Source organism: Anopheles ziemanni, chromosome 2 (assembly GCF_943734765.1).
Source record: "Anopheles ziemanni chromosome 2, idAnoZiCoDA_A2_x.2, whole genome shotgun sequence".
In the NCBI taxonomy this organism is placed as follows: Eukaryota; Metazoa; Arthropoda; class Insecta; order Diptera; family Culicidae; genus Anopheles; species Anopheles ziemanni.
The window spans coordinates 31657266-31675639 of NC_080705.1; the positions used below are offsets into that span (position 1 = coordinate 31657266).

Below are 18374 nucleotides of genomic sequence, written 5' to 3' on the forward strand. Positions count from 1 at the left end.
TTCTGGACCATAAAAAGACTGATATAGTTGATGATAAGGTCGTGATATCGTCCTGACCAGAGGAAATTATTATCACGTTTATATTGAACCCGTGCGTATTAGGAGCCGGGTGTCCGCATCGCGGTTATTCCAGTTCGTCGATTCCTGTTTGGAACTTGTTTTTACCTTCAGCCGTACTCCCCGCGGTGTCGCGGTCTGCCGCCACGTGCAGTCTCAGTGGCATAAGCCATCCGTTGGAGTCATCTTACACAGGGTTTCTCGAAAAAAGTTAAAATCAACGCCCATAAAAAGTGTTACTCCTCTTGATCGTCGCAGACAAACGCTGCCTCGATAAGATGCACGATTTCGGTGAGCAAAATCAAATCCGCTCGATTGAATTATTTTGTTTGGTTTATCGATAAAATTTCTAACAGCACTATTAACCCCTTGTGTGGTGTAGGTTTTTGTATTCTTTTCTCACGTGTTTTTGTAAGCTGTTCAAACTAATTTGTCCATTTAATTTACAATTATTAATACCCAATTAGTTATCGCGCTGGTAGCAACTTGATTCCTTCACGTTCAATTAATTAAATTTCGACTATTCCGATGCCATGCAGCTGGATGAGTCAATGGCGTGGGACATGCATTGGGCCACCATCGGCACCAGGGCACAACGAACGAGCGTGTGCTCTAAGATAAAAATAAAACTCGGCTGTGTCTCCCCGTTGATTAGCGTTGGCTCCCCCCGTTGGCGGCAATTGAACTGCGACATGTTGCCTCATACTCCGACCGCCATATCGGTTCATCTTCGCACCCATCGTAGAAAGCACTCCTTACTGTATCGCGGGTCGAGGTCAGCTCGTACCGGATCACACCAGAGCGAGCACAGGTCACGCGGTTTGGCCCGACAATTCCGGGTTTCCTATCCGTCCCGGATCTGTGCGGTTTCATTGACACCGCCGTGCGCCCACCCTTCGGGGTAGGATATTTCTTCAGCCACGAATTAATCTAATGATACCATTGTTTACGAGAGTAAAGACGAGAAACATCTGCCTGTTGTTGAGCATTCATCCATTTCGTGGCGTTTGCCGTGCCCTCAGTACTCTCGTTGACGGCTTGGAGACCTGATAAAAACAGGCGTTTGGGTCAATAAATAACAACCCTCCTTGGGGGTTTGTTTATTCGGTCGAGCATTTGATGTACGTGTTCTTCAAACATGGACCTCGCAAATGAAGCGACCAGAAAGTCGAGCAGTAGATGAAGAAAGTGTATCGAGACAGGAACCAACGATTGTTATTGACATTGAACTAGGGAAATTAAATCGATTCCCCATTTTTAGGACGAAAATAAGAAGCACCCAGCAGCATGCAATCCCGCATGTTCACAATGTATATTTGCATGTTGGTTCATAATTTGGCACCCGTTCAAGCTATAAATAATAAGTAATTCTGGTGCCGATTCGAACCGCACGGAACAATTGCAAGTTCAAGGTAAACGGGAGGCGATATGATGTTATATTGGGCCTGTATCTAAGGCCTAGATGCGACAGAAAAATTTTGGCAAGAAAGCGATAAACAAGTCAGAAATGCCTATGATTTTTTTGTCTGTCTTTCTAAATGGTCGATAACGGACTGAATCAACAATTTGCAATTCTGATAGACATACATGTATTTTGATGTTTTGCTGGTGTATGATTGGATTTTTTATGTGTTTTTAAAAAATATTTTTTCCCGGTGTGCTTGTAAGGTTAACAGCAATGTTTCATTTTCTTTCCTTCTAATGCTGTTTTCGGTGGGTTCCCATTAACCCTGGGCACTTTGTTCCGTTTATTGAAAACAAGACATACTTTGCAATCTGTTAAAAAAGAAGTCAACAGTAAAATTTAATAGCAACAACCGAAATCGAACGAAACAACCAATAGCTTTGAACGATTCAAACAAAATACTTGCAGAATGTTTTGCTTTTGAAAAGAAAATTCGTATACCTAAAGTGTAAATTTTTCATTTCTGAGTATAGCCAGCAAATTTCAAAGAAGCCAATTATGATGCATGCAGGTAGCAATCAGCTTCACGTTATATAAGACTATCGATATTTCTTCTCAATGTTCCACTTGTGCTATGGTTCCTCGGTAAGACTACGATTTGAAATTAAAAAAAAAATGCTTCACGTGCCCTTTAAAATAGTAGGGATTATTTGTCTCATCGCAACTCGAGACTTTGAAGCTGAAAATTATAAAAAATCAAGATTATTTACCATATTTGTGTACGTTAGTTAAATATTTGAATTCAAACATTTTCATAGTTGCATAACGCGGGACCCTGAAATCACGTCTCTGATTACAATTGGCAGCAAACACTTTGAGCAGGCTCACCCTGTGAAGCCACTCGTTATTGTGCAATAGTTAAAGGTTACCGGTGGGTGTAAGTTCCACACTTCCCTGTTGCCGTCAATCAAGATACTTCCCAGTCACTTGTTGGATTTCCTTGGCGCAGGACAACCTCATGCACGTACTTTGTTTGTCCGTTGGTTGCCTATCCTCTTTTCACAGTAGTTCACCTACTTGAGAAATTATGTCCACACTGAATGACTCTTGATAAAGTTCTCAACGACAGCAGTACTCCGATAGCATTCATTCACTGAATGGCTTAGCTTGGTCCAATCGCAACTTCACTCTCTAAAGGAATTTAGGCAATGACAGGGCACTAATATGGAGCTCTTAACCTACGGTCATTGCGGTGTGGGGGCCACGTTCAATGTTTTATCACCTTCTTCACTCGTAACGGAGCTCTCGGGTCCACCAAGAAGCAGACATCACGCGATGATCATTCTGTTGAACTGATGAGGTCCCCCCCTATTTTGGGCTTTTGGTAAGATTAGACACATTGAGCCACCAAGTGTCTCGTGTGTAAAGAGTGTCTACTAGTTGCGTTGCTACCGATGATAAGGGCGTGATTTCGTGCTTTGACCACATGCATGTGATTCCTATGTTTGATCTCCGTCTTGTGGTCGGGCGAAGAAAGGAGCCTTTATCGGCTCGTGGTGAAGCCGTGCCTTCCTCTTGGAGTGATTAGTCAACGTTTGCTACTAATTGCACCGTTATGGCGTCGTAACTGAAGAGGCATGGGAAACAAGCAATAAGGAATTCGGAATGTTTTGCAAATATTACACCGGATTCATGAGATTGGCGTAAATGGGTAGCCTTGGTGAGTAATAATAACTTTTCCCAATACGGTATTATTAGGCGAATGGAAGATTTTAGCTGCCGAAATAATGAAACGCATTAAGGCCATCGTTAATTTGCTAATAACAGATGCAAAGAATGGAATAAAGGTGACGACATGGTCGAGTAGTCTAATATACTTATCGTATCTGTAGTACAATAACATTCAAACATTTAAAAATAGGTTAACTGTTTCTTTGTAATTTTAACTGTTTGTTTCGAGTGTTGGATAAATTGTAGAACAATTTAAGGAAAAATATTTGTATTATATTGGTTTTCTAATAAGTTTTTTTTTCATTCTCTCCTACCCCTAAACAGAGTCTAAAAGCATGCACGGCGTCAAGCGCGTCATTGCGTTCTGCATTCTGACGGCGGTTCTACCCGCTTCACTGATCATCTTACCGCTCTACCTGCGGCACACGGTCTTCGCGGACGTCGTGTATCCGATCGCCGAATCGGACATCATCGAGATCCGCGATGGAATCTCGTCCGTGTTCTGCCAGAAGCACACGCTCCAGATGAACAGCACATTTAACGCGTTCCAGCTCGACCACGAGCCGGAGGTGTCCAAGAACCGGAAACACATTCGGCTGAAAAAGTCCATGTCGCTGCCAGACGACACGCTCGAGTACTGGGGATTCTATCTGCTGAAGGGAGCCACGGTCGAACTGCGGGTTTGCTCGCGCTACGACGGATCACGCATCCTCGTGGTGAAAGGCGAACGAAACCTCCGCACTTGCGGATTGCTCGAGCACAACCTCAATAAAATCGATAACTATCTCAACAAGGAGCACGGCCAGGTGCTGGTCACGTTCGAGTCGGCCGCAGAGTTTATCGCGTACTCGGGCGAGATGAGGAGCGATGATGGGTTACCGGTTGGAGGGAATCATGGTTGGTGTTCTAAACATCGAGGAAGTTGAAGTTGAGTTATTAATTAAATGTTTCTTCTGTCTTCGCTTTGCAGGTGGTGAAGATTTAACAGACGATCAAACGCCTCCAGTTAAATCCGCACCGGTGGTGGATCGATCACACGGGTCGAAAGTTGACCGACACCATACGGGTGGGAGTAGCATCAATGAGCTGGATAAAAATAAGCGCACAACAGCGGCCCATGCTTCATCCACTCATAAGCATCATCATGGAACTACCAAGCGTATGGGACGCCCAGTATCGGTTACGACGAAAAATGTTCACCCGTCACTCGACGCCACAACTACGACGTCGACGACTACAACAACCACGACGACGGAAGTGCCAACGAGCACCACGGAGAACCTGGTGAAAAAGTATCGGAATTTTCGGGCCACCGAAGCGGGTCCAGCAGACGACGAGGTAGCGTCGGTTGACAGCGGGAGTTTGCACCGGAGACGGCACAACCACAATAAAACCGGCCACCGGCAGCATGCTGGAGAAGGGGCCGACATAGTCCAGCCGGAAAGTGTGGAACGGTCCGAGCAGCAGCCAAACAATAAGCGCCGGAAGCGACGTCGACGACGTGATCTGGTGTACGATCGCGCGATCAATCACGGTGGTACGGCGATGAACTACTCGAACAACACGTCCGACTCGGTGTCGAGCTTCGAGAATAGTCTACTTTCGTGCTACGACGGCGACATTCTGCTTGCGCACAGCTTCAATGCGACTAAATCATGCCAGAGCGTAAAGTACCTAGAGGGTGCCTCGCATACCGTCACCAAGCACGAGGTGTTGTCGGATGGGTACTACTACTACATCTTCTACAGCGACAACGACTACGTGCAGAACGACATCCATGCGATGTTCGACATCTACAAGCCGACGTTCCAGTACTCGAACATCTCCGACACGAAGGCCTGCATCAACTCGACCCAGTGCTCGTTTCCGATCAAATTTTGGTCGAACGAGCGGGTGATCGTGGAGGTGCCAACACGGGACGGTATCGAGCACGAGGAGGACGACATTACGCTGCTGGTATCCACGTGCCATCCACGGATGGGGATTTACATTATCTTCCCTGTCAGCGTGCTGTTTCTCGTACTGACGTGCGCTTTTCTCTGAGCCTATTGTTTCGGGACGACCCAACCCCCCACTAGCTCATATAGAGTGGCTGCAGGTTTATCATGCACGCCGCTTCTGATTAGTGCCATAAGATCCTACGAAGCTCAGATAGCACATACTCCCGTAAATCGGATTCCATATAATTTGAAATTTATCTACTTCAGCTCAGGATGGTACAGAGCCACCTACGGTTTTGTGAAAAGATTGGATCTAAGAGTACAATTTTCACATTTATTATCATTTGTTACCTTCCTAGAAATATTCATATTTGCAAAGTAGATATTTAAATAGCGATGGAAATGGGAAAGGTCAGTAAGCGTGAACTTCTTGTACCCATTAATCAAGAATGAAATGACGGTTTATTAACGGTGGACGACAACTGATGTGCAATATAAACTCAGCCCTGACCCAAAGAATCTGCTCCACCGTTTTTTTTTTCTAGCGATAATTTCAAATCAGAGGCCAAAATTACAACGAGTACAATGAAGAACACATTTTCCATGTAATGATAAAGGGTAATATAAACATATATCGTTCTTCGTTGGATGTCATTTCGTGTAGGACGGATAGAAGAAAGCAAATCGAGCCTCAATAAAATATTCAGGGAATAGCTTCCAGAAATGAAAGCTTTTGCAAACTTGCGCAGGAAATGTAATCTAAAATACGTTTGTCTCAAAATTAACTGCAAATTTTCAAATGATTTCCTACTTTACTGACCGTTTTGTGCTCCAAAATTATTATAATTGAGCATTTGCCCCAACGAACAGCAATTCGTTGAGCGCTGTAGGACTCAATCTATTGTAGCAAGACATACATTCAAAAACACTGTTCTATTCCAATCTTGCTCGTACGTAGAGTTGCTCTTTCTTTATGGCATCTTCTTCTTTTAATTTAAAGGTTGTGATTTTATATTGAAGTAATTGAATTGCTTCATTAATGATTACGCAAGCATACATGTAGACGCTACTGGCCAATTGTAACGCATTGCGTGCGGATGTGCTGTGGTGGGTTGCGAAATTTATCTCACCATTTCTTGATTAAGTTCAAAGTGTAATTCTGCCGAATATCATATCAAACCGGTTGTATTTATGGGCACAGGCAGGATACATGATTTAATTAGCGTGAACCTGGTGAGGACCATCATGTCCGCACGTTTGTAAGGGTTTTAATTGCGATGCCGCAGCTTTATTGATTGTTATACAACAAACAAGAAAAATTGCGCATACGGTTGCGATTTAATAGGTCAGTTATGCCGAGCAGGAATGTGTTGATCGTTTATGATAAGGTAGCTAACATAATTATAACGGTTAAGTATAATTTACAATACGCGGGTTTTTGTCCACTAATGTAAGGATCATGGAGGCTTTAAAAGAGATAAGATGTAAAATTGTAAAATAAAGACTTAGCGATATTTTTTTCATTTTAAAGAAAATAAAATGGTTTTATGCTGATTACTAAATACCCTCGCATCCTCTGTCGTTTTTGCCTAAAGTAAATCCCGAAGTCTCAGACGGTAGGCGTGAATTGGCGGTAACTGTAAATAAATTTATTTTTTACCTAAGCATGTTTTTAAATAATATTACGTTGATAACAGTCTTTGTCCAAGTGATCTTTCAATATAGTTTAATATACCTCTTATTTGAAGAATTCGTGAATCCATTATTGTTCCAAATAAAACGGAAAATATTTATCCTTTTTTGAAAAGTTCTTTTTGGTCGACGTTGCTACAGAAGCAGCCCTGCACTACTGGGTGTAAATGTCAAAACATCGACCATCCGCTAAAGTGATGGGGAAATTGAATCCTACAGGGATTCGAATCATTCGATTCAAATTCCGGGTCTTCGAATCCGAATCCCAATCCGTCATATCATACATGCTCAGCTAATGCCGATTTTACATCTTCTTCTTGGCGTAACGACCTCTTGGTCATGCCTACCCGTTAAGGGCTTACGAGACTTATTTCCCTGTTGTACGTGGATAGTCAGTCCTCTCGTACAGGGGAAGGTCCGGTCTCGGTTGGGATTCGAACCCACGAGGTGGTGAGTCCCGGCGCTCATGGGCCGATTTTCTAACCTTTTCTAAATTTTGTTTTTGAGATTTGTTATGTTGACATTTATTTCTTTTACGTCTTCTTCTTCTGGCGCATTTGAGTTTGCGGTTAGCTGCCAAAAACTTTGCGGGTGCAGTTTTCAGCTCACAGAGCTGAAAAGTTTTTGACATAAACTTTTCGGCCTCCGTCAAAAACTTTTTGAGTTTGATGCTCGTGTAGCGGGGCTCTAAATCTTTAGAATCTGTCAGATGGGATTCGAATCTTTAGAATCTGTCAAATGGAATTCGAATCTTTAGAATCCGTTCAGGAATCGAATCTTCGAGTCTTCCGAATCCCGATTCTGCCAACACTACTTCGATCTTCAAAGCAAAACATCTGGTCTTTCGAAGTAGTCAATAATCGTGCAAACTCTTCGAGGAAAATGTCCGCAACGACTGCTGCGGCACTTGCCCACACCCGGCGAGTCTGCTCGTTGTACAAAAAGTCTCTACGCAACCTGGAATCGTGGTATGACCGAAGGTAAATCAGCGAAAACAGCCCAAACAGGACGGATTGAGTACGCTGTGTTGCTTATGTAATTTGTGTCGTCGAGCAGTGTAGTACTTTACTGCTTGGTGCTGTATCAAAACAATTGGAATCACAACTCTTTCCGTTTGCTTGTAGACACATTTTCCGCTACCAGGCTACCCTGATGCGTGCACGCTTCGATCAGCACAAAAGCGAGAAGGACCCGGCAAAGGTAGCTCAGCTGGTAGCTGACGGGGAGAAGGAATTATTCGAAAAACAGCACTACCAACCGAAGAAGTGTAAGCACATGCACCGTAAAGTGCACAGGTCCCTTGAGAAGAAAGCATTTACAAATGTAATCCCATTCACTCGTTACAGTCCCGATGTCTCCGGGTGGTGTGGCATTCGAGCGCGAAGTGATTCCCCCAGATTGGGTCCTCGACTACTGGCACCCGCTGGAAAAGGCGCAGTTCCCCGATTACTTTGCGCGCCGCGAAAAGCGCAAGGAGGAGTACGTTGCGTGGTGGGAGAAGCAGTACGGGAAATCATCCGCCAGCGATGCCTCCCATCATTAAATCGAACGCCTCGGGGCCGTCTAATCAGAAGGAATGTATTTGTAAAAATCGAGTTAGCTTGTCACGGTGTAGAGAAACGAACGGTGGAAACACGGTAATTGAAAGTTAAAATATGACGGTGTTTAATGTATAGTCCATACAACGATGACAATGGGGGAACAATCCCGTAACCAAACAAACGCAAGCCTACGTTGTAGCGAACAGGTAGAGTAAGTTTTTCGCGAATTGCACAATTTCCGATCCACCGAGTTTGGACTGTCCGTACACGCGATCTACGAACGATATTGGGACCTCGCCGATTGTGTAGTTCAGCTGGCGCGCCCGCACTATCATCTCCATCTGGAAGACGTATCCCTTTGAGGTGCAACGCGAAATCAATTCCTTAAGCACGTCCTTGCGGTACAATCGGAACGATCCGGTTAGATCCGAAGCGTTCGGTCTCAGCAATAGCTGCGAGAGGAAATTGGCACCACGGGAAATGAGTTTCCTCTTAAAATCCCATCCATACACACCACCGTCACCCTTGTAGCGCGTGCCGGATACTATATCGTAGTCGCCCTGCTTTCTCAGCTCGATGAATTGTGGAATGAATTTAGGCTACAAAGAAAAAAAACGACATAAGAAACCGGTTTTCATCTTCGACGGATGGTCCCGACCGGTATCGATGGAAAGGAACGTACGTGATGGCTCAGGTCAGCATCCATGATAATGATGTAATCCCCAGTGGCGTGCTCTATGCCATGAATGTAGGCCGTCCCAAGTCCTAGTTTGGCCGCTCGTGGACGGAGCAGGATACGGTTTTCACCGTAGATTTTTTGCAACTGCTTTGCAACTTCCAGTGTTCCGTCCGGGCTGCCATCGTCTATGACGATGACTTCGTAGTTAATTTTCCTGTAAAAAAAACATGTTAAGATCGCTCTATACTGAATATTTTTGTCACTAATTAATTTATACTTACGCTTCTTGCATGTACTTCACGATCAGCCAAATGATAATCGGCAGGTTTTCTCGTTCATTGTATGTTGGTAGAAGAATGGAATATTTATCTTCCGGCATATTTCCCTCTGATTGTACCTTACGTTGTTTGTTACAGCTACCCTGATGTTTGAAAAGGGAATGTGACGAAACCTGTAGAGTCGGTAGAACAAAAATTGAACTAAATTGAAGTGCTTTTGAACAGACGATATTGTTGACACATAAACAAAATCCACGTCAAAAGCAAGATCAATTCAAAGACAGGTCGGGTCAAAGCTATTTTCTGCTCCGCCATTTTTGTGACACTTGGTTTAAAAAGTGTTTACAAATATACTTGCACACTTGTGGGAGATCTTCACAAAAATCTTTGCGAAATATGTAACTGGAAAATATAGATCACTGTGTGAAGTCATGGGAAATGGATCATTTTGCTCGCTATGATTGCCGAAATTAAGTGTGTTGGTGTGCCTCATGAGCAGCCTTCCTACAGAACATATTCCGAATGCTTCAGTTGCTTGCTCTGTTGATGAAACATACCAAATTTGCAGTTTCACCTCACTTTTCTGGATACTCGTGAGAGGTAAACAAAATTTCAACTAACTGTCAAGCATTTTCCCACGGCTTTTGGTTCGTTGCATGGTATGCTGCGACCTCTTTTCCGTTGATATTGGTCAAAAGCCTTGGGCGATGTTTTAAGTCTCGTTCGATGTTTTAAAGCACGATTGCAGCGGTAGCTGAAAGGAATTAAATGCAATTGTATTATTAAGTTTAGTTTGAATTTATTTCTTTAAATAAATTTGAACTAAATTCAATTAGTCTAGTTGCAAAACTGTTGCAGATCAGCACTTTTTATCGCAACTCATTGCATTTTTTCAGAAAAGAAATAATCAAGTAAGTTCAAATCACAGTCAAAACACGTTTGGACAATTGCAGTCAAGGCAAAACATAAATAAAATAATTTATTTCACATTCAATTTGTTGGTAGCTAAATTTACAATTATATCTTGTATGTACATTCAACTGACTAAGGCAAAGTTAAGTACATACATATCTTGAATAGTATCGTGCTGCTCTGTTACTTCCTTTATCGCATAGGACATTGTTTCTAGTTCTAGCGATGCTTCTCCCACAGCGTCCAGTATTCGGCGGACTGCATTTCCGCCAGCCGTGATACGGTTCGCTCAAAAGCGAAAGCCTCTTCCTCACCGGTGAAAATATTCGAGCTAGCGTCCGACGATTCTTTGGTGATTTTCAGATCGTCCATCAGCATTCGATGCTCATCGGAGGTGTGCATATCGTCTGGTTTTTCGTTAGAAAATAGAAACTTGTACGGTACATCCGCCGATACGACTAGCTACAATCGCAAGAGAAAATAACACTCGGTGAAGCTTCGACCAAACACATGGCTCTTAACGTTAAACTTACCCTAACGCGGCTGTCATACAACGTATCAATTAGCGTAATAAATCTTCTAGTTTGGGATTTTAGCTTTAAGTTTAGTTGCGGGACATCTCGTATGAGGACCGTGTGAAAGAATTGTGAAATTTGAAGGAAATCGCTAGCACCGTGAGGCTAAGGAAAGACGGAAAAGCGTACTGACTTAGAAATGATTCAGAATAAGTGTAAAAGAATGGTCTCACCCTATCACAGAGTTCTTCAAATGTGCTATCCAGCACCTGGCCGCAGGTTTTAGCAAAAGTAATGTTCCTTCCAAAGTGCGTAAAGGTTTTTGGTCGTATCATATCATTCTCCTGGGAACAAAGCACTTTGAACAGTTTGTCCATTGAGTCGTTGGCATCTCCTTGTGATTTACTACGAGGTTAACAAAACAAAAAAACGAGAAAAACAATACTACATTACAATCACGTTCAAGGTCAGCGCGGGGGTGTTGTTATGGCGCTTACTCGAAGTAGTGTTTACTTTCCCCCTTCAGTGCCGCCGTCCGGTAATCGACCCCACTATCGAGCGTCACCACGTTGCAGTGATGCTTTAGTACGCCAATGAACGGCACGAAGTTGCTTCGCTGTAGTCCGTTTTTGTAGAGATCGTCGGGGGCACGGTTACTGGTGGCTACCACAATCACGCCGTTATTGAAGAGATAAGTGAATAGCCGCTTCAAGATCATGGCGTCCGCTATGTCTGTGACCTAGGAGGTAAGGTTGGAGCGTGTCGTTTGGGCCAGGAGGAACGAAAAAAAACAAACAATGCGATAAGCAGAGATTAATCACAGTCAGCTGATGCGCGTGGGGCATTCGGCTACTACGATGCGCTTACCTGAAATTCATCGAAGCAAATCAACCATGAATCCTCGGTTATCAGCTCGGCCACCGGTTTAATTGGGTCGAAGGGTTGCGGTTTACTGTTGCTAGCGTCGCGGACGTGTTTGGACTTGATATCGTGTATTTTCGTATGCACATCTGTCATAAACGAATTGAAGTGCACTCGACGTTTTCGATCAATCTAGAACGAGCATATTTCCCCCATGGGAGGGACCACCTTGGATTACGTTGCTTTTAATGGTACCAGATGTTTCCTTTCACTCACCGCACAGCAATCGTAGAACATATCCATTAGCATCGTTTTCCCCCCGCCAACGCTGCCGTAAATGTAGAGTCCTTTGGGTGCGTCGACCTTCTGGGGTTTGCCAAAGCTGAACCATTTCCCTAAGCCAGTGCTCGGTTTAGGCGGGCTGTACGTTTTAATACTATCATACACTACCTGCAGTGCCTCCGTGAGTCGATGCTGGTGGGGGTCGGGTTGAATTTCGCCATGCTCGAGCTTCTCTTGCAACACCTCGACGGGGGTTTTGCCGAGCGCGGACACGGCCGACACGGCGGTGGCGGGGGCATTTGGACTAAGGAAGCGTACACCACAGGACACTGGACACACCGAAGAAGGACCGTGCTTCAACAGGCAGGAAACGGATGCTTTCGTCAGCAACAACATGGTGTATACTGCAGGTAGTTGGCGCAAGGATGTGGGTCAAGTTCTTTCATATTATGTAAGGTAAAACGGTTACTAGCACTAAGCGAGCAAACGCGGACGGCGACGACGTCAACGTTTGATCGCATGTGCGCCAAACAGAAACCTCACTTTTTTTTACATCATGTGACAGACGAAGTGCGAGGTCGGAACGAGCTGTCATCGCATCGAAATATTTACCTTCCGCCCAGGGTTAGTTGAACAAGCTTCAAGCATCTTGGTTACAATTTGAAATAGCTGTTGAAATGGAATGGTTTTGGAGGGCTAGAGTTTTTTAAAACTATGCGCGAAAAAGCTCGAACTCTACGCTAGGCAAAACAAGGCAGAACAAAATATATGTAAAAATAATCATTTTTTATTAGCTTGCGTTCATGCTTTTGTTCTTATGCTGCTGTCTTTTAACCAAGTACACTTGTTGGTTGAAATAATGTACATATAGTCTATAATTCAAAGTCGGTAGAGTACAATTCTAATGTTCTGTTGTTAGATTCATTATAAATTGTGTTTCATACTTAAGTGTATTTGAGTTTAAGACTCTTGAGGGGTAGCGTCGGTTAGAAAATCGGCCCATGAGCGCCTGGGCCCACTTGAATCCCAACCGAGACCGGACCCTCACCTGTACGAGTGGACTGGATAGTCAGTACACGTAGGGAAAAAGTCTATTAAGCCCTTAACGGGCAGGCATGACCAACACGGTCTTTATGCCAAGAAGAAAAACTGTTGCTTCACTTCACAAAATAGAAATCCTTTAAATACTGGTATTTCGTAACCTATTGGTTAAATGATTAAATTTTGACCATTTTCGGCATAGGGTTTGAAGACTTTTTTATTTCAGCCAAAATGTTGCAAATGAAGTACACCTCAGGGATGTTCTAGGGGAACGTATTTTACCTCAGGAGTGTGCAGGAGCTCTTCCGACACTGCGAATACTACCACAACAGCTGTTCCATAATTGGCATTCTTTAAATTGCCATTTCCCAAAATCCCATAGCTAGACAAGAAATTTGTTTTTGTTAATTATTTTATTTAAAACAGACAAAAAAGCTCAATAACATTTGCGTTCGAAGTATTCATGTAATCACAGTCTATGTTGGTCTCATTTCGCAAACGCGAGTTGTTGGTGTAGAGAAGTTTGTCATGAATATCGTGACGTTGCGTTGAACGAACTTTCAACACGAGCTTCGGCTTAAATTATGTATCATAAATATGATATGCAGATAAAAACTAGCGGAAGGATCTTCATTGAAGCCACCGATGCCCACCCTACTGGTGATAGTACTGGCCGTGGTAATCCAGCTCTGCGCGCTTCGCTTCGTCTTCTGCGTAGTTGGGATTGCTTCTTTTTTCCTGCTCGCGGCGCTCAATGCCCTTATAGATTTCTTTCAGACCCGCCTGAATGGCCTCTGGGATTGCCGGTGGCTGCGGCAGGCTATCGCTCTCCACTCGGAATCCATTTTCGTCGGCTGTGTATTGCACCTGAATGATTTCTCCATTGGGAGCCTCATAAGAGTAGGCCCCTTGCTGCACCAGTATACCGTTCGGATGGTCTTCGGAGGCCTCTTTCAAGTAGCCAGATTCTTCGTGGACAATGTTGTTGCCAGTTTGGTAGCTGTAATATAACGAGAGTCGGACAGTCGATGGTTATTGACATCTTCCGCACATCCTACAAGCTGGCGTTTTTCCTGAAATCAGTGCACTTACATAGTTTTATAGCTGCCATCCTCTCCTTGCTGTTTGTCGTACTTCAGGATAGGTATGAACGTGGTCGACTCGTGGTGCTCATGGTGATCGTGGTGTTCGTGCTGTGGAAGTCCGTAGACGGATGCAACTAACGCTAGAACAATCTAAACAAGGGGGATAAGAAGGAAAAGCTGGTTTAAATTTTATTAATATTAAAGGCACTAACTTAACAAATTTGGATCGTTAAACATTGCACGTTTAAAAGGATGAAAAAAATTAATCGATTTTCTCAAACCATGCTTTAGCACTAACTCCTAGAATATTTATAAACCAATACGATTATATGGATACCAGTATTCCAAAATTTTACTAAAAGCTAAATGCCAATAAAAGATTCGGGATAAAATATACAACAACACTGTATAACGGATTTTATATCTTTCTGAAAGGCTTTGCTTTGTTTTCATGTGCTGCTACATCAAATACACTTGTTCAAATGATGGAAATAAACCACACGCTTAACGCACACTTTCGACACTCACCAAAAGCTTCATTTTATGCGACTACTGTTGCAACAACTGAACACAATTCTAGTGGATCACTTTGTAATGCTTTGCACAGAACAACCGAATATGCACCAATTATAAACACAAAAACTCCGTGTCGCTACAAATGCCACTTGTTCGAGGATAGAAAGTGAACAATACACTGCATACGATCTGCCCTAGTGATAGGTCTTTATATACCGAAGTCACGGATGGGATACCATTTCCCTCTCCTGCATCCACACCAACCATTCGTTCGATCCGGACCGGATAAAGATGTTGTTGGGGGAGCGTTTTTCGGTTTTCGTTTCTGCGGCTCGGTCGTGCACCTCTCGCTGCATGGCATTGCTCCGTTGGGTGTTTTTGTTGCTGTTTTCTCTTTCCGCTAGCCTAGGCGCTACCCTTTCTCCTCATCCTTCCCTCGTCACGTCGGCTGCTGCATCTTCCGTGAGTGCCACCCTTCGGACACCGAGACATTCGTTTTTCCCGCGCTACTCCACGGAGGCATCACGGGTGGACTTAAACGGTGCAAAAACGCCCACCTGCATCGTTGCACCATCACGCGGAAGGAGATGAGTGCAACTGGGAGCCAGACGAGCAGGGAGGAATGGAACAGGGTGGGTGCCGCTCGGGAGGTAGTGCAGTTTCATGCCTCGTTGATTCCGAACAGTTCCTCCCCAGCGGGGGTGATGGGAGGGAAAACAGAGAGTGAGAGTGAGCCACTCCAATCGTGGCTCAGCTCGAGCCCCATTCTTCCGTTCTTTGCATTTCGTAGGAGAATGCATTATTTGCCGCCGGGCGAGTTGTTCGTTTGGGGTTCGTTTCTTTCGGGGGCTTGCGAACTTGCAGCTTCCAGCGCGAGATGAGGTTCGCGATGTTTGTCTAGGTGCTGGAAAGGTTAGCATGGTGCCCTTGGTTGCAATGTAGGTTGTGCGATGTGAGGGTTTCGCTTCTGCAAGTTCTTCGCCCCTTTTGTTACCCAATTTGATTTGCGGATCGTTTGGCGTCGACTGATGCACATATGCGAGTGTTGCAATTGTGAATATATTTCATTCTTGAGTAGCATGCTTGCGTATGTTGAACTTTTTTTTACAATATGAATTTTAAAGAAATATGAAACAAAGTAGTGATCCGAAAAAATAAGTTTGAAACATGAATTTTCATTGTTTGTTAATTGCAATAAGAAGATAACATGAAAACTGGAACACTTTTGGCGTTCTATCTTCCTGATGCAGTCCAAACATTTATTATCAATCTAGTAATCTGTCCTTGTTCGGTCAGACAAATATGACACGCAAAAGATGGAACATAACCCCAAGGGGTGAATAGATGAATAAGCTTTAAAAATCCCCAATCACACACACATTCACACACTTCCATCGAAATCTCACCGAAGCTCCACCTTTGGCGCTCTCGGTGATGCAATCCTTTTTTCCTGCGGCTCGGATTGCACAACCGCACGCTTTTCTGGCCAAAGGAAAGGAGGCTAAAGAGATCGTGTTGTCGGTCGGCCGATGCTGCGCCATTATGCTGGAAGTAGTGCACGGGCAGCCGCCAAACAATTCCTAATATATCCCGGGGGTCAGCCGCTCAGACGCTGATGCCGTGCGGTGCAAAAGTTCAACTCGATCCGGGGCGACCATTCTGTCGTGCGCTGGACTGTCGGTGGTGGCGGTGCAGGGACCGGCGTCCGGCGAAAGGGTTTTATGATTTTCAATCATCCGTCCCGTCCCGACGTGGTGCATTGTGGCGATCGCGTGCGAACGATGCAAACGGTCGCAAAGTTCGAGTACATTTTCAAGCAAATCGGAAATCGGGTTCGTCATTTTACCGGTGATCGAGCTCTCCCGTTTTTCGCTCCATTGATTTGAGCTGCATGGCGCGCAGCCGGAGAGCTACATTGAACGATGCGAAAGCATGTTACAGATTTGATAAATGAATCGAGATGTAGCTTAGAAAGGTGGTAACGTACTCAGTTAAGGAGATAAAATCGAATTGTTTTTCCAAGTTTTGTTTTATTGAAAATGTGTTTTAGTACAATTGGACTGTAGGTTTGCACGATGCAAATATTTTAATGAGTATTTATCCATTTATCCATCAACTTGCCTTCCTTTAGCAGGACACCGCACAATGAAATAATCGATCATTCGATCGTTGACTTTACGAAACATGATGCTTGTACATCTTCCGTCATCATCAGCACACCACTCTCTCTCTCTCTCTCTCTCTCTCTCTCTCTCTCTCTCTCTCTCTCTCTCTCTCTCTCTCTCTCTCTCTCAGACACTCCCACCATCGACGGTAAGCGTTTCATTCGGAAGTGATTTCTTGCGCACCAGGAGAGTGTCGATCGATTGCATAATCTCTGGTATTTTTCGAGTCGATCATCCTCCATCGGACGTAGGTCGTTCCAACAGAGGGGTTTGCTATTGTATGGGCTCTCTTCCGGTGACCTGATCGCCTGATGGTGCTGTTGGCACGTTATCATTAGAGCATTAGATCATTTTTTTAAATTTACCTACGAGATGAAAATGTTGCTGCATATGGACAATGGACAACCACAGCAATCGGAAGAGGAGTTGTGGCATAGAAAACGGAAGTAGAGGGGACGATTGTACTGGCCACTTAAAAACAGGCATTAGATAACCGATCGCGATCGGGGGATGATAGAATTGTTCACATTTTGGAGGAAGAGGAAAATCGAAACACAACATATTTCATCGTATGCTTTAATACATTCTCGCTTTCTGTGGTAAACGATTGTCTCAAAAGATATAACATTAAGAACAAAATTATTTGTTTTAAATTTTATTTATGAGTCAAAATGGCCGAGTAGAAATAGATGTATGTACATGCTCGCTGGAGATGAAGATAAAAGATCATCAGCTGCGCTCAGTGCAGCTCGGTGTTCGGACTTAGGCGCTGGGAGCCACTGGAAGATGGTCCGCTTGCGGCTGGAATCCATTCTCGTCCGCGATGTACCTGGGGAGGAAAAATGGGAGCACGAGATAGGGTGGCAATATTAGTCCTCTGGTGTTACCACACGGAAGCTCGTGCTCGATCGGTTACGGTGGGTCGACTTTTGACACTATCGCTTTTTTTATGTAATCCGTAGCGTCTCTCGAGATCGGCCTGTTTTGCTTTTGTCACAGGAGCCCCTCCCATTGCACATACCTCAGCGTGTAGACCTGACCGTCTGGGGCGGTGTACTGGAACGAGCCGGTCTGGACGGACACCTGCACGTCTTCCTCACCAACCTGACGTCCGGTCTCATCCAGCTTGGGCACCTTGATCGACTTAATGCTTCCCTGATCTTCAACCTTGATTCCGTTCGCCGACTCGTAGCTGCAAGAGGGTGAGAGTAAAGCGAAACCGAGGGCTGAAGCACTCCACTGGGTAGGTTTTCCCTTCGTCTGTTGTTGTTTTCCGCGACACTTACGCATAGTTGAAGGAACCGTCCGGCTGCACGTCGGAGGTTTGGCTCACGATCGCCGCTTGGGCGTCACTATCGGCCGGTGCCGGCGCACCGTACACGGCCGCAACCGTCGCCAGAACTACCAGAGCGCACAGGGTATTCATTTTGAGGCGTTTAACTCGATGCACTTTGCAACTTAGAAGGCTCGCAAGTTGGGATTGCTTTCGCGGGGTTTCGTGTCACTGTTTGGCACCTGAGCGTTTTAGATAGCACGATGGCACTGACGATACTACCTAGCGGCCGATAGGCTTTTATACAGCCTAGATGATCTGATTGTGTTTGCACTAGCCATCTCCAGCGGCCGAATCTGCGCCGGTCGAGGCGCGAAGGTGCGCGTCTGCGCGAGAAGAAG

General features: G+C 44.6%; 6 protein-coding genes across 6 annotated transcripts; 2 read left to right on the forward strand and 4 right to left on the reverse strand.

Moving 5' to 3' along the window:
* The first annotated feature begins 3517 nt into the window (after positions 1–3517).
* LOC131287370 (uncharacterized) lies at positions 3518–5588 on the forward strand. The gene is made up of 2 exons (XM_058316416.1): positions 3518–4090; positions 4164–5588. Exons 1-2 carry the CDS (start codon positions 3529–3531, stop codon positions 5234–5236), a joined length of 1635 nt encoding a protein of 544 aa, XP_058172399.1. The 5' UTR covers positions 3518–3528; the 3' UTR covers positions 5237–5588.
* Positions 5589–7659: 2071 nt separating this feature from the next.
* On the forward strand, positions 7660–8479 carry LOC131281047 (NADH dehydrogenase [ubiquinone] 1 beta subcomplex subunit 9). Its single transcript, XM_058310299.1, has 3 exons — positions 7660–7805; positions 7950–8092; positions 8172–8479. Exons 1-3 carry the CDS (start codon positions 7708–7710, stop codon positions 8366–8368), a joined length of 438 nt encoding a protein of 145 aa, XP_058166282.1. The 5' UTR covers positions 7660–7707; the 3' UTR covers positions 8369–8479.
* On the reverse strand, positions 8469–9550 carry LOC131281045 (dolichol-phosphate mannosyltransferase subunit 1). The gene is made up of 3 exons (XM_058310296.1): positions 9327–9550; positions 9049–9259; positions 8469–8965 (listed from the first exon to the last, which is right to left on the reverse strand). The coding sequence occupies exons 1-3, from the start codon at positions 9422–9424 to the stop codon at positions 8555–8557; spliced, it is 720 nt and encodes a 239-aa protein (XP_058166279.1). The 5' UTR covers positions 9425–9550; the 3' UTR covers positions 8469–8554.
* Positions 9551–10268: 718 nt separating this feature from the next.
* Positions 10269–12413, reverse strand: LOC131281044 (putative ATPase N2B). Its single transcript, XM_058310295.1, has 6 exons — positions 11888–12413; positions 11618–11803; positions 11248–11489; positions 10984–11155; positions 10769–10915; positions 10269–10697 (listed from the first exon to the last, which is right to left on the reverse strand). The coding sequence occupies exons 1-6, from the start codon at positions 12287–12289 to the stop codon at positions 10455–10457; spliced, it is 1392 nt and encodes a 463-aa protein (XP_058166278.1). The 5' UTR covers positions 12290–12413; the 3' UTR covers positions 10269–10454.
* Positions 12414–13588: 1175 nt separating this feature from the next.
* On the reverse strand, positions 13589–14559 carry LOC131281046 (endocuticle structural glycoprotein ABD-4). Its single transcript, XM_058310298.1, has 3 exons — positions 14548–14559; positions 14027–14169; positions 13589–13934 (listed from the first exon to the last, which is right to left on the reverse strand). Exons 1-3 carry the CDS (start codon positions 14557–14559, stop codon positions 13589–13591), a joined length of 501 nt encoding a protein of 166 aa, XP_058166281.1.
* A 2903-nt stretch (positions 14560–17462) lies between these two features.
* Positions 17463–18126, reverse strand: LOC131281513 (cuticle protein CP14.6-like). Its single transcript, XM_058310847.1, has 3 exons — positions 17987–18126; positions 17722–17892; positions 17463–17529 (listed from the first exon to the last, which is right to left on the reverse strand). Exons 1-3 carry the CDS (start codon positions 18124–18126, stop codon positions 17463–17465), a joined length of 378 nt encoding a protein of 125 aa, XP_058166830.1.
* Between the last annotated feature and the right edge of the window lie 248 nt (positions 18127–18374).

What these genes read in the sequence shown, in the direction of transcription:
- LOC131287370 (XM_058316416.1), top strand. Translation starts at nt 3,529, where the DNA reads ATGCACGGCGTCAAGCGCGTCATTGCGTTCTGCATTCTGACGGCGGTT. An exon ending in ACCGGTTGGAGGGAATCATG is followed by an intron (nt 4,091 to 4,163) that starts GTTGGTGTTCTA and finishes TTCGCTTTGCAG; the next exon opens with GTGGTGAAGATTTAACAGAC.
- LOC131281047 (XM_058310299.1), top strand. Translation starts at nt 7,708, where the DNA reads ATGTCCGCAACGACTGCTGCGGCACTTGCCCACACCCGGCGAGTCTGC. An exon ending in GAATCGTGGTATGACCGAAG is followed by an intron (nt 7,806 to 7,949) that starts GTAAATCAGCGA and finishes GTTTGCTTGTAG; the next exon opens with ACACATTTTCCGCTACCAGG. An exon ending in GCACTACCAACCGAAGAAGT is followed by an intron (nt 8,093 to 8,171) that starts GTAAGCACATGC and finishes CACTCGTTACAG; the next exon opens with TCCCGATGTCTCCGGGTGGT.
- LOC131281045 (XM_058310296.1), bottom strand. Translation starts at nt 9,424, where the DNA reads ATGCCGGAAGATAAATATTCCATTCTTCTACCAACATACAATGAACGA. An exon ending in GTGAAGTACATGCAAGAAGC is followed by an intron (nt 9,260 to 9,326) that starts GTAAGTATAAAT and finishes TTTTTTTTACAG; the next exon opens with GAAAATTAACTACGAAGTCA. An exon ending in ATGCTGACCTGAGCCATCAC is followed by an intron (nt 8,966 to 9,048) that starts GTACGTTCCTTT and finishes TTTTCTTTGTAG; the next exon opens with CCTAAATTCATTCCACAATT.
- LOC131281044 (XM_058310295.1), bottom strand. Translation starts at nt 12,289, where the DNA reads ATGTTGTTGCTGACGAAAGCATCCGTTTCCTGCCTGTTGAAGCACGGT. An exon ending in TGTTCTACGATTGCTGTGCG is followed by an intron (nt 11,804 to 11,887) that starts GTGAGTGAAAGG and finishes TGCTCGTTCTAG; the next exon opens with ATTGATCGAAAACGTCGAGT. An exon ending in GAAAGTAAACACTACTTCGA is followed by an intron (nt 11,156 to 11,247) that starts GTAAGCGCCATA and finishes TTAACCTCGTAG; the next exon opens with TAAATCACAAGGAGATGCCA.
- LOC131281046 (XM_058310298.1), bottom strand. An exon ending in GATGGCAGCTATAAAACTAT is followed by an intron (nt 13,935 to 14,026) that starts GTAAGTGCACTG and finishes GTTATATTACAG; the next exon opens with CTACCAAACTGGCAACAACA.
- LOC131281513 (XM_058310847.1), bottom strand. Translation starts at nt 18,126, where the DNA reads ATGAATACCCTGTGCGCTCTGGTAGTTCTGGCGACGGTTGCGGCCGTG. An exon ending in GACGGTTCCTTCAACTATGC is followed by an intron (nt 17,893 to 17,986) that starts GTAAGTGTCGCG and finishes ACCCTCTTGCAG; the next exon opens with CTACGAGTCGGCGAACGGAA. An exon ending in GGTCAGGTCTACACGCTGAG is followed by an intron (nt 17,530 to 17,721) that starts GTATGTGCAATG and finishes TTTCCTCCCCAG; the next exon opens with GTACATCGCGGACGAGAATG.